Genomic DNA, 13,247 nt, shown 5'->3' on the forward strand with positions numbered 1-13,247 from the left:
GGTAGAAGAAGTGGCACTTGAGCTGGCCTTGTGCTAAGTGTAGGATCTGGCATGCAGAGAGGAAAGAACTTTTAATAACAAGGAACAGTATAATCACAGGTACATAAGCGATACCGAGCCTTTTTGTTCGGCTGTTTAGATCGATGGTCTGACTGGATGGTAGAGGAGGTGAGGAGTGATGCCTGTGTGCCACTGTGCCTTTGCTCCTGCCATTGCTTCTGTTTGGAGAACTTTCCTTCTCAGCACAAGCCATTTATCCTTCAAGGCCAAATTCATCTGTCAGACTCTGAAATCCAAACTTCCTAAGACAGTCTCTCTTCTGTTCCAGTTACACTGACTGGCACTCATGTGCTGGCAGGGCCGCCTCAAAGCAGAGTGAGCTTTAGTCCTTGTGTCTGTCCCAGAGCCTAGCATGGTGTCTGGCACATAGTAAATGCTGAGTGAATGAAAGATCTGATGGGTAACAGACATGGTAAAAGCAGTACTTTAAGAGGATCAATAAGATAGTTAAATACGTGGCTTCAAAGAGTGAAAGATTAGAAGCTTGAGAGGCAAGTTAGACCAAATATAAGAAGGAACAGGACTTGATCACTGAATATGGAGGGAGGCATCTTATTTTGAAGCCTAGGAGGTTAGAAGGGTAACCAATTTGAAAGAGAAAATTGGTTGTTATGGGGGCAGGGCAGAGAAGACAATGGGTTTGCTTTTGGTATGAGGTCATTATGGTACATTCAAAAGAAAATGTTCACTGAGGCCCTTGGAAGGTCAAGACTGGCTCCGAGGTGAGAGGTGAGGCTGAGGATGTCAGTTTGGAATTGCTGGCCTGGGGGTGATTGTTGAAAACTTTGAATTGATGCAGTTATAAAGCAGAGAGAGCAGGAGCCTGATCCTTGAAGAACATTCATAGAAAGTGGTAGAAGCAAGGGTTAGCCAAGCAGAGACGTTGAGGAAGGGTTGCTTCTTGAGAGAAGGGCCCAGAAAATATACGGTCAGTGACAATGAGAGGGGAGGAGGACTGGAGTCAAGGAAGATGAGGGTCAAGGGCCCTGGACATTGACAGAAACTTCACTGAATTGCTTCTCAGTGGGTTTATGTTCCTTTTAATCGCTAAGGTCTTTGCCCCGCAACCTTGTGATCATGTTTAGTGGCTCTTCCTTGAAGTTTCCTCAGATTCCTATCTTATTTCCTACGTGTTCTCACTCTGTCTTTTTAAAATATCAGTGTTGGCTTGTTTGTTTTGATTTTATTTTTATGGTCAGGTTAAAAAAAACCCTATTACCCCTAAAACTTTTCTGATATGCTTATGAGTAGTTAACATTTCTTTATCTGTGGTTTCCTCCTGAGTGTCATCCTACATTTGTCTTCACTCAGTTTGGGTTTTTTTTTTTCTTTAATTAATCAATTTATTTATTTATTTATTTTTGGCTGCGTTGGGTCTTTGTTGCTGCACGCAGGCTTTTTCTAGTTGCGGCGAGCGGGGGCTACTCTTCATTGTGGTTCGCGGGCTTCTCATTGTAGTGGCTTCTCTTGTTGCGGAGCGCAGGCTTCAGTAGTTGTGGCTCACGGGCTCTAGAGTGCAGGCTCAGTAGTTGTGGCGCACGGGCTTAGTTGCTCTGCGGCATGTGGGATCTTCCCGGACCAGGGCTCAAACCTGTGTCCCCTGCATTGGTAGGTGGATTCTTAACCACTGCACCACCAGGGAAGTCCCTCAGTTTGGTTTTTGTTGCATCCTCCACTGTGTTGAACACGTGATAGATGCTGAAGAGATACTTGAGGTTAAAAGAGGCTGTATCCCCTAAGGCAATGGCTAACCCACATCTTTGGGGCCAGTTGTGAACTTATGGGTTTTTCTTTTATCTATGTTACTATTAAAGATACTAAGTATGGACTAGGTCCTAGCTCACAGAGCAAAATCTATGTGTGTTCACATTTTTCTGGTGAAAAGGTCTATAATTTTCATTAGATTCTCAAAGACGACCTACTGCCATGCAGCATCGCAGGTAATATGTTTACCAGAACTTTCCTAATTTTTAATGCCTCTGGTTAGAACTTTTGTCTGAAAGGCATATTCTAATACAGGGCTCAGCAGTTATTCTGGATGGTGTGTGACTTTGGGGTGGACAGTAGAGCTGGTGGCGTAGCGTTTAAATTTAGGAGTTTTGAGTTCTAGAATCGGTTTTACCACTAATTGGTGGTGTGATTTTAAGCAAGTTGCCTCACTGGGCCAGTTTTCTTATTTGCAAAATGAAGGGATTACAGTAGATGAAATCTCTAGGTCCTTTCCAGCTCTAGTGTTTTAATCAAGGAAAATTGCTCTTTGGAAGACACAGTGTAAGAGGGATGGCCATGCTGTATTTCCTAGGACCCATTCTTTCCATGTAGGGACCTAACAGCTGTCTTTGTACCTAGGGATGTGCTTCCTTCTGGCCTCCTCCTTTCCCCTAGGTCATTCACCTGTTGTTCGGATGGGATAGGGAATGGAAACACTCCAGTCACCTAAACTATTTATATCCCATCCTCTCTACCCAAGTGTAGGGATTGCCTTGTGCTTCTTTGTGTCTGTGTGCTCTGAGCATTGTATCCTACACAAGGTCTGTCTGTGGTTGATGATCACGATGATCTTTTACTGGTTCAGTTGGCTCCATGATATTTCAGTAAAACTTAATGAAAGAGTTATCACTTTAATTAGGCCTTGAAAATTCAGTGAAGGACTGGCGTAAGTGAAGGTGAGACAGCAGGAAGGTGTAAGTAGCAAGGACCCCTGGTTCTCTAGAAAAGTAGGATGTAAAAGCTTTATGAAGTTGCCATTCAAGGCTCTGACCTCCACATTTTTTTCTATGTAACAGCTCCATGGAGAGATTCAAATATGTGCCTCAGCAGAAGCAAATAACAAATTATAGTCCCTCAAGAATGCACACATTGTATCTCACCAATTGTAAGATGCACATTTTAGCACTTCTGAAGTCAAGATGTCTTATAATTAATGACAACTTACAATTCATTATCAGCCTTTTTCTTTCTTAGTGCTAAGTACATAAAATAATGTTGTGATTCTTAGATTGCATCTTAGATTTGAGGAAATGTAGTAGCTGAGACTATTAATATTAAATCTAAAAATGCCAATGGTGTCCTTTCGGGCAGCTTATCTGAAATACAGAGTATGTTGGAAGGAATAATGTGAAATTAGGCTGGAAAAAAGATCCTGCTTTTCTAGAGAACCGGATTGATGAACAGAACGTAGGTGCTATATAGAGAGGAGTGTTTATATAAAACTGAGAAAATTCTTATTTAAAGAATTATTGTTTCTGTGATTGAAATAATCAGCCTTATTTAAATTTTTATTTCATAGGATGAGAAAAATCAGTTAATGACAACCAATGTCTGGTTGAAGCAGGTATGTATAAAATTCAAAGGGCCACCCAACTGTTGACTGGTGCCACTGTTATTACAGGGTTTGTAGCATGAGTATCTGGTCTTGGTGGATTGGCAGGAGGCAGAAGGATGAGGTAGATGGAGTCTTGTATTCATTCAGTTAATATTATTTGAGTGCCCGCTCTATGCCAGGCACTGTTCTGGGCACTGGGGAAACAGCAGTGAACAAAACAGACAAAAGTCTAGGCCCTCAAGGAACTTCATTCCAAAGGGGGGAATAAATAGGAAGTTGTATAGTACCTTTCAAGCTGATAAACTTGGAGAAAAATACACTGGGAAAGTGGATAGGGAGTGTTGGGGACTGTACTTTTAAATAGGATGGGCAGGGTAAGTACCACTGAGAAGGTAATATTTGCACAAAGACTTGAAAGAGGGGGAGAAGCAAGCTATGTGAGTATCTAGGGGAGGACTGTTCCAGGCAGAGGGACACAAACGTGCAAAGGTCCTGAGGCTGGAGGGTGCCTGGCGTGTTCAGGGAGCAGCAAAGAAGCCAGCTGGCTGGAGGTGAGTGGCCATGGGACAGGTGTAGGAGATGAGGTCAGTGAAGCAACAGGAGGTCGATGGGTGTTCCTAGCATAGGTTATGAGTAGTGGCTTCTAGACCACTGTAGGATTTTGGCTTTTATTCTAAGTGAGATGGGAACAGGCAAGAATGTAATGATTTATTTTTATGTTCATAGTCCCTCTTATATAAAGGACTTCTTTTCTTTCTGGGCCAGATGTCCCCAACTGCTGTTGAGTGCTTCCCTTTGTTTGTTCTTTATTATTCCTGATTTTTAATACCTACTGCCAGTTTCCTAACCCCAAATTCCTGAAAGACATATGTGCTTTCCTTGGGGTGCAAGTCTTGACGTGATCACAGAATTGTTACTGTGTGGAGGTGGGACAAGGTGTTTAACTATGTGGAATGTGTAATAAATCCAAGTGCTCTTTGCATGGACCAGTCCAGCCAGTCATTGAGAAGACAGCTAGAAAAGAGAATGTTTCCCTTGAACCTGGACCTTAGGTGCCCATGGCTGCCGCTCCTGGGCATGGTCAGCTGGTGGGAGAAGAGGTGTTAAGCAGATCCATGAACGTACCCAGCTCTGGTCCTCGCCTGTGTCTCCTGAGGACCATGGCTAGAGCCACCACATGAGGGGACAGGGCTATATCATCCAGTGCCCATAAGAAGGACGTGGAGGTGAGTTTTCTTTATTGGGAGTAGAGGTGACTTCGTGTCTAAAATGTCTGGATTTGGCAAAGAGTATAGTTTTCACTGTTTTTGACTGTTAATTGTATTGAAATTGAGTCAGGTTTCTTTGTTTTAAAGGAATGGATAGATGTAAAATTGAGATGGAACCCTGATGACTACAGTGGAATAAAAGTTATACGAGTCCCTTCAGACTCTCTCTGGACTCCAGACATTGTTTTGTTTGATAAGTAAGTTATATCCAGAATACTATTTTCTGTTTTCAAAAGAAAACAATTGTATTACTATTAGGCACTAGTAATTTTTTCTTCCTTTTGAAAATTGTTTAGCTATGAAGTCACAGGACTTAGTCTTGTGTTCTCTCATTTCATGAACCTACAAATAGGTTCTGTGGATCCTCTCCCTTTTTTGGTACATTGTTTTCTGATCATAAAAGTGTTCTTGGATTTCAAAAATTTGTAAAACGTTTGGGAAGTCCAAAAAGGTATAAGGAAGTTGGGGGGAATATAATCAATCCCGTTATCCCATCACTTGGTGGCAACCACTGTTATAAACTTACACGTATGGTGGACTTACTCTGTGCCTGGCATTGTGCTCAGTGCCTTATCTTTATTCATTCAGTTCTCAAGATAACCTTATGAACTAGGTACGATCACATCTATTTGACAGATGAGAAAATGGAGGCCAAAGATAGTTATACTTGTCCAGGATCACACAGCTCACACGTGGTGCGTGGGGAGTAGCCTGACATCCCCATTTACACTCTTATTTTCTAGACTACATATTTGGCAGACTGCCTTCCAGATTTTTTGGTAATGGTTAACAATAATTAAGGTCATACTTTATGTTTAAATGTGCATCCTTCTAATTTTGCTTTAAATACTGTATAATAATTTTCCCACGAGGAATGTTGGATTAATTATTAACTCATATTTATAGGTATTCTACCTAAGTGTGTTTTGAGGATGGTTTGTAACTTAGGGGAGAGGATACTTCTGGATGCCAGTTTCATTTTTTTCTAGGACCAACCACTCCAGGACGTTTCTGGGAATTTGTGCTTATCCTAATGCACTTTGTCTTGTTTGCAAGAAGGCATTGACATGAGGACAGAGCAAATGCTAAGCAAAAAATATCTTTCACTTTTCAAACCTTTACCTCCATGCTTCTCAACATGGAAGGAGTGAACAAAGCATGATGCAGCTTCCTGGAGCATCATTTTACTCTAAGTCATTGCAAACATTTTTATATTTAACATGGATATATTACATAGGAGTGTGCAAAAGTCACATGAATTTTAAGATAGAGAACAGTATTTCGAAGATAGCTCACGTTGGTGGTGATGTTTCCTGCTAGACTTCTCCAGTGCGTGAGTTCACATGATGGCAGAGTTGGAGAGGGACGGCTGTTTTCCAGGGCTGTGCCCAGCTTGGGGCTATTGTTCTTTCCCTGTAAGTGTAGGAAGCATCCAGTATCTTTCATGGAGGGAGAAGAGCACTGAGGGGAGAGGGGGGCATCTAGGAATGTGGATTCAGGTTCTGGCTCTGTGCACATCCATTGTTATAAATAGCCTAATTACATTTTGTGTGTAATCAAAGTGAAATCATTTCAACCACTTGAATCTCAGGATTCTGTGAATATAGATCTGTCAGTCCTGGAGTAGATATGGAAATAGGGGTTTCGTTTCAATAGAGTTAGATATTTAAGGGCAGTGTCCTTAAACTAGAGTCCCCTACGTGGAGCAGGTATATCTCAAGTGTAATAATTTTAAAAGTATTTCATGCTATGGTATAGGTTTTCTTTCATATTAGGCTTGTAAAACGCAGGCCCGGGTTGTTTAATCTCTGCATTGTTACTGTGCATGTGTGTATTTCAGTGCAGATGGACGTTTTGAAGGGGCCAGTACGAAAACTGTCGTCAGGTATGACGGCACTGTTACCTGGACTCCACCGGCAAACTACAAAAGTTCCTGTACCATTGATGTCACATTTTTCCCATTTGATCTCCAAAACTGTTCCATGAAATTTGGCTCTTGGACTTACGATGGATCACAGGTTGATATAATTTTGGAGGACCAAGATGTTGACAAGAGAGATTTTTTTGATAATGGAGAATGGGAAATTGTGAGCGCAACAGGAAGCAAAGGAAACAGAACCGACAGCTGTTGCTGGTATCCTTACATCACTTACTCATTTGTAATTAAGCGTCTGCCTCTCTTTTATACCCTGTTCCTTATTATACCCTGTATTGGGCTCTCGTTTTTAACCATACTTGTCTTCTATCTTCCTTCAAATGAAGGTGAAAAGATTTGTCTCTGCACTTCAGTACTTGTGTCTCTGACTGTCTTCCTTCTTGTTATTGAAGAGATCATACCCTCATCTTCCAAAGTCATACCTCTGATTGGAGAGTACCTGGTGTTTACCATGATTTTTGTGACACTATCCATCATGGTCATTGTCTTTGCTATCAACATCCATCACCGTTCTTCCTCAACACATAACGCTATGGCTCCGTGGGTCCGCAAGATATTTCTTCAGAAGCTTCCGACACTGCTTTGCATGCGAAGTCATGTAGATAGGTGCTTCAGTCAGAAGGAGGAAACTGAGAGCAGCCGTGGACCAAAATCTTCTAGAAACACACTGGAAGCTGCACTTGATTCCATTCGCTACATCACAAGACACGTCATGAAGGAGAATGATGTCCGTGAGGTCTGTGACCGCATATATTCACAAATGCAGATCTGTTTTGATTCTAAGTCGGGCAAACAGCATGACCCTTTAGACTAAGCACAGACTGAGGGCCAGAGATGTTGACACACTGTTCTGTAAAAGATCTTTACTAACATTTCAGTTAAAACATCTGCAAAATGTAGCATGTACACAAATCTCACGTCTCCTTTTCCCCCATCAGCATCTTGGATGACTTTTGAAAACACTTTGTGTTATGCTGACTGTTCTGTTATTCTAAGGCATAGTAATCCTGCCGTTTGGTTTTTGGCTCTGACATGATTAACTGTTTTAATTTGATCTTCAGTAACTTTGTTTCTGGATTCTATAGTAATCTGCAGGCACAACTGTATTATAGTTTATCAAAAGTGATTTCATTTTTTAAAGAATGAGTCTAATGGAGCCTTTATAAATACAGCCAAGATATTTTTCTAGAATAAATCTTCTTGTTGTTCAGTTATAAGAATGTTAGCGAAATCAAAAGCAGTAAGGTATTCTCGGGTGTTATATATTATACATCAACGTGTACAAGTGAAGCTTAGTGTAGTACTTAATAATATGCTTAATTTGCTTAAAAACAAAAATTTGCTCAAAACTTTATTATAGAAAAATAACTCACTGGCTCCTTATTTAAGGTTAATATTTAAAATGCAAGAATTGAACTATTAATACATCTTATTAATGTGATCATATTGAACTGGAGTTTTCTTTCAAAACGTAATATTTCAGTCTTGTCACTATTCTTTATTTCTATTGTATAATATTTTTAAAGCTATGACTATAGTACTATTTTCATAATTGAATTTACTTTGAATAGTCACATTAAAATTATATGAATTCTCTCACAGATATAGAGAACAAACTAGTGGTTACCAGTGGTGAAAGGAAAGAGGGGGGAAAGGTAGGGGCAGGGGAGTAAGAGGTACAAACTACTATATATAAAAAAGCTATCAAGATATATTGTACAGCACAGGGAATATAGCCAATATTTTATAATAACTTAAATGGAGTATAATCTATAAAAATTTAGAATCACTATGTTGTACACCTGAAACTAATATAATAAAAAAATAATAAAATAGTACCTAGAATAAAAAATGTATATGAATTCTAATCTCTAAAGCTTTTTTAAATGGAAAAATTTCTAGCAGGCGTGGTAAGCAGGTGGAATGAATCTGGTAAAATAACAGCCCTCCCCGCAAAGGGACATTTGACATATGTTTCTAATAAACTTTTAAAAAATTTTTATTGAAGTATAGTTGATTTACAATGTTGTTTTAATCTAATAAACTTTTAATGCTTGTGGATCATAAAGTTTCTATTTGGTGTAAGTATAATTAGTTTATAAGGTGAAGCTATCAATGAAGTCTTAAAAAATACAGATATTAGGGGCTTCCCTGGTGGCGCAGTGGTTAAGAATCTGCCTGCCAGTGCAGGGGACACAGGTTCGAGCCCTGGTCCGGGAAGATCCCACATGCCGCAGAGCAGTTAAGCCCGTGCGCCACAACTACTGAGCCTGTTCTCTAGAGCCCACGAGCCACAACTACTGAGACCACGTGCTGCAACTACTGAAGCCCGCGTGCCTAGAGCCCATGCTCCACAACAAGAGAAGCCACCACAATGAGAAGCCCGTGCACCACAACAAAGAGTAGCCCCCGCTCGCCACAATTAGAGAAAGCCCGTGCACAGCAACGAAGACACAACACAGCCAAAAATAAATAAATAAATTTTTAAAAATACAGATATTAGATAATGATACGGATTGAGATGGGATTTAATGAATGTCTGCAAAGTGTTGTGCAAAAGGATCCAGGCTCCTTCCAAGAGGGCCAGTAAATGGGGTTTATTTTCAGGGGAAAAACTTATAAGTAGAGAAGCAGTAGGGTGTTTATAATCCTCTAAATTCTGCATTATCCTGAAACGTGGGGCACAGTTCCTGTAGAAGACCCGGTGCTTCATAGAGAACAGGGGCTAGGGAAACTCGTGGTCAAGGAAGTGGCCTGGTGGGAGGGAGCCTATGGTGCTCGGGGCCTGGTCTCAGCCTGCCCTTTCCTTGAGGTCACTCACACCTGCTGAGCCAGCTTCCTGCTTGGGCTGCGAAAACAGGGAGGGAATGAACTCACCAGAAGCTCTGAACTCATGAGCTTAGGTTAAAATGGTCCCTAGGAAATCCTAGGAAAATAAAGTGGGTGAGGTGAGGAAGATTAACAGCTGTTGAATATATATTATTCTGAACCAACTTTTAATTTGTCATGAAATTAACTTCAGGCTGGATTATCTTAAAAATTAAAATAAGTAAACACTACTGGGCCGAACAAGTAATAAAGATAACTGTATATAGTAAGAATTAAAAAGATGTTTTAAAGTTTATTATAAAGTATCTAAGTACTATAGTTTATTAAAATTCTATCAAAAGAACCCACTTATATTACAAGTCGACGTGTAAATTTACGGGTTTTGTGTCTTAATTATTTAACGTGGTTTTTTTGTTTTGTTTTGTTTTGTTTTTGATACAGGTTGTTGAAGATTGGAAATTCATAGCCCAGGTTCTTGATCGGATGTTTCTGTGGACTTTTCTTCTGGTTTCAATTGTTGGATCTCTTGGGCTTTTTGTTCCAGTTATCTATAAATGGGCAAATATAATAGTACCAATTCATATTGGAAACACAAATAAGTGACACTTCCCTAGGGGCTGTAGTAGGAATTTAGTTAAAAGGCACATATCTCTTATGGCGCCTATAAAATTATGAAAATGTAAATTGTGTTTAAAATTTGATGCAAGCTTCAACAGATTAACAGACACTAACATCAGTTTATCGTAATAGGTTGCCCATTAGAACATCTACCTGCATGACTGAAGTAATAACTGGCTGAATAACATTTGATCTTTTAAAAATAGCAGCACAAAATATTATCTAAACTGTACTAGTAAAAATCTAATGTTTATATCCTGTCAAATAATTCTGCTTTGTAATCAACAGTTAAGTTCATCTTTTGACTGTGCTGGAAAATTCCTGTTGTATTTGAAGACTGATTTCATTTGGTAAAGGTACACATTTAAAAATTCTCTCCTGTATTCATTGGGTAAGAGCTAATCTTAAGTATAATATATTGCTGTACTAAATAAGCTGACTACTTGGTATGATAATGATTGAATGTGATGCTGCTTTTCTATAACCAACATTTTTAAAAAATGAAAAATGGGAATTGGGAACTCCTTTAAGTCTTACTTTATTTTGTAGATGCATAAACTGAATAATTATTAACTATTTTTACAGCCTACCTTCCATCGTGAAATCATACAATAGATAACTCGTGTCGACATGCAGTAGCATATCCTTAACATTCATTTCAATACTTTTGTCCACTTTTTCCCACAATTAATAGAACCACCTTCTATATAAATTCTGGTAGCATCTTTTTATCTTTGATCTTAGAAGTGTCCATGACAACTAAGTGAATCCCATTTTAAGAACACGTCTGTGGATACTACTAAATTGTTCTGTGAGAAAACCATCTTCTAAGATTAAAGGTGGTATTGTAATTATGTATAAGTACATTGTTACATACCTGTGATGTTTCAATTTTATCTCTTTCATTCCAACAATTACAGTACTAGAATATTAGTGTTGCAAGGGCCTTTAGATGTAATCTGGTCTTAGCCTATTACTACTTACTTATTCAATACAGTATCATGTATCACAGGTAGACGAGTTAAAATTTCATCTCTACTGTCATACAGAGTGAAGTAAGTCAGAAAGAGAAAAACAAATGTCGCATATTAACGCATATATGTGGAACCTAGAAAAATGGTACAGATGAACCGGTTTGCAGGGCAGAAATTGAGACACAGATGTAGAGAACAAACGTATGGACACCAAGTGGGGAAAGCAGTGGCAGGTGGGTGTGGTGGTGCGATGATTTGGGCGATTGGGATTGACATGTATACACTGATGTGTATAAAATTGATGACTAATAAGAACCTGCTGTATAAAAAAATAAAATAAAATTCAAAAAAATAAAAAAACAAAAACAGAAAAAAATTTCATCTCTAATGTCCCTGACTCAGCTATGACCAGGAAGAAAATACTGACAGAAATCTTGTATTCGATTTCGAACTCTTAGCTCTTGAGAGAACAGATGCCTTATTTATTTATAGTAAGTAACAGGTCTAAGTTCAATTCAACACTCTTTGGAAGGCAGAAGGTATTCTGTCTAATTTGCCTTTTATTTTAGGCAGGTGTTTAATGCTATTTAGTGAGTGAAACTCTCCTCGTTCGATGAGTTTAAATTGCCAGTTGGCTGTCATAGCATGTATATATCCCCGATCCCTCTTATTATATCTCCACTACTGTTACTTTAAAATTTTACATGTAGGGCTTCCCTGGTGGCGCAGTGGTTGAGAATCTGCCTGCCAATGCAGGGGACACAGGTTCAAGCCCTGGTCTGGGAAGATCCCACATGCCGCGGAGCGACTAAGCCCGTGAGCCACAATTGCTGAGCCTGCGCGTCTGGAGCCTGTGCTCCGCAACGGGAGAGGCCACGATAGTGAGAGGCCTGCACACCGCGATGAAGAGTGGCCCCCACTTGCCGCAACTAGAGAAAGCCCTCACACAGAAGCGAAGACCCAACACAGCCATAAATCAATAAATAAATAAATAAATAAATAAATTTAAAAAAATTTTACACGTAAATACATTTTATAGAAATCTTCTTTTGGCTTATTGAAACATGAGTCACAGTGGGCTGCAATTTTGTCAGTTTTATTTTTGCATAGGAAAAACATCATAATGACTAATGAGAAGATTAAAATGGTCTCTGTGAATCATCATCTCTTGCCAGTGGTTATTCAGATTCAGAAGTGGAGTATGGGATACTCTCTCCTTAATAATGTGTCTAAAGCAATGGTTCTCAACCAGGGGCAGTTTTGCCCCTGAGGGGATATTTTTGGTCATCACACCTGGCAAGGGATGGGGGTATGTTACTGGCATCTAGTGGGTAGGGACCAGGGTGCTGCTAAAGATCCTACAACATACAGGACAGACCCCATCCCCCCAACACGGAATTATCTGGCCCACAATGTTACTAGTGCTAGGGTTGAGAAACCCCATTCTAAAGGTTCATTAACAATGACTGTGTGACTAGGCATAATTTCTCATAGTATAATAATTTAGAATTATGCAAGATAAATAACTGAGGCCATCTACAATGAGGCCATGGTCCTTAGACTCTTGAAAAACAGTAAAAAAAAAAAAAAAGGTGCATGGTAAGAAATGATAGTAGTGAGATCTTACTGAAATAGTATAAACTGCAAGGAGATTGTGAGCTAAATAGGAAAACCACTGGGTAATCTGTTGTGATACTGAACAAAACGATTTTTCGCATTTCTGAACAGTAAGGTTTTTTTTTTAATCCAGTTACATCTCGACCACTAAAAAAAACAGTTTTCATATTTAGTCCATTTTTACATGGTCCATAGCACAGCATGCTACTTATCACTGTAGAAGAATTATATTCTGACATTACCTTACCCAAAAGGCTGGTTAAATATTCATTTAGCTATAATTCTCTTGACATTTTTCTTGCATGAATCTTTTTTTTTTTTAAACAAAAGTCAAGACAACTGGATAATAAGTAAACCTTGAAATGTCAAAAGCAAAGCCAGTAGCTTGATGATAGGAAGTGATGATTGGTATGAAGCTCTATTAAGAAAAAGCTTAAATGTAAGACCTAAAACAATAAAACTCTTAGAAGAAAACAGGACAAATGCTTTATGACATTGGATTTGGCAATGATTTCTTGGATATGACACAAAAAGCACAGGTAATGAAAGAAAAAGCAGACAGATTGGACTTCATGAAAATTAAAAAATTTTGTGCATCAAAAGACACTATCGACAGTAAA

The 13,247-nt window shown here is 39.2% G+C and overlaps 1 protein-coding gene across 3 annotated transcripts in view; it reads left to right on the forward strand.

Annotated features, from left to right (window-relative positions):
- Window positions 1-11,128, forward strand: part of CHRNA5 (cholinergic receptor nicotinic alpha 5 subunit) — a 53,167-nt gene extending 42,039 nt beyond the window's left edge. For all 3 annotated transcript variants that reach the window (XM_036844157.1, XM_036844159.1, XM_036844158.1), the window contains 4 exons: window positions 3,350-3,394; window positions 4,741-4,850; window positions 6,494-7,325; window positions 9,860-11,128. In XM_036844157.1, coding sequence (XP_036700052.1) covers window positions 3,350-3,394; window positions 4,741-4,850; window positions 6,494-7,325; window positions 9,860-10,021 — 1,149 coding nt within the window. In that variant the 3' untranslated portion in view covers window positions 10,022-11,128. The remainder of the gene's footprint in view (window positions 1-3,349; window positions 3,395-4,740; window positions 4,851-6,493; window positions 7,326-9,859) is intronic.
- Window positions 11,129-13,247: the final 2,119 nt, after the last annotated feature.

This window comes from Balaenoptera musculus, chromosome 2 (genome assembly GCF_009873245.2).
Source record: "Balaenoptera musculus isolate JJ_BM4_2016_0621 chromosome 2, mBalMus1.pri.v3, whole genome shotgun sequence".
NCBI lineage: Eukaryota > Metazoa > Chordata > Mammalia > Artiodactyla > Balaenopteridae > Balaenoptera > Balaenoptera musculus.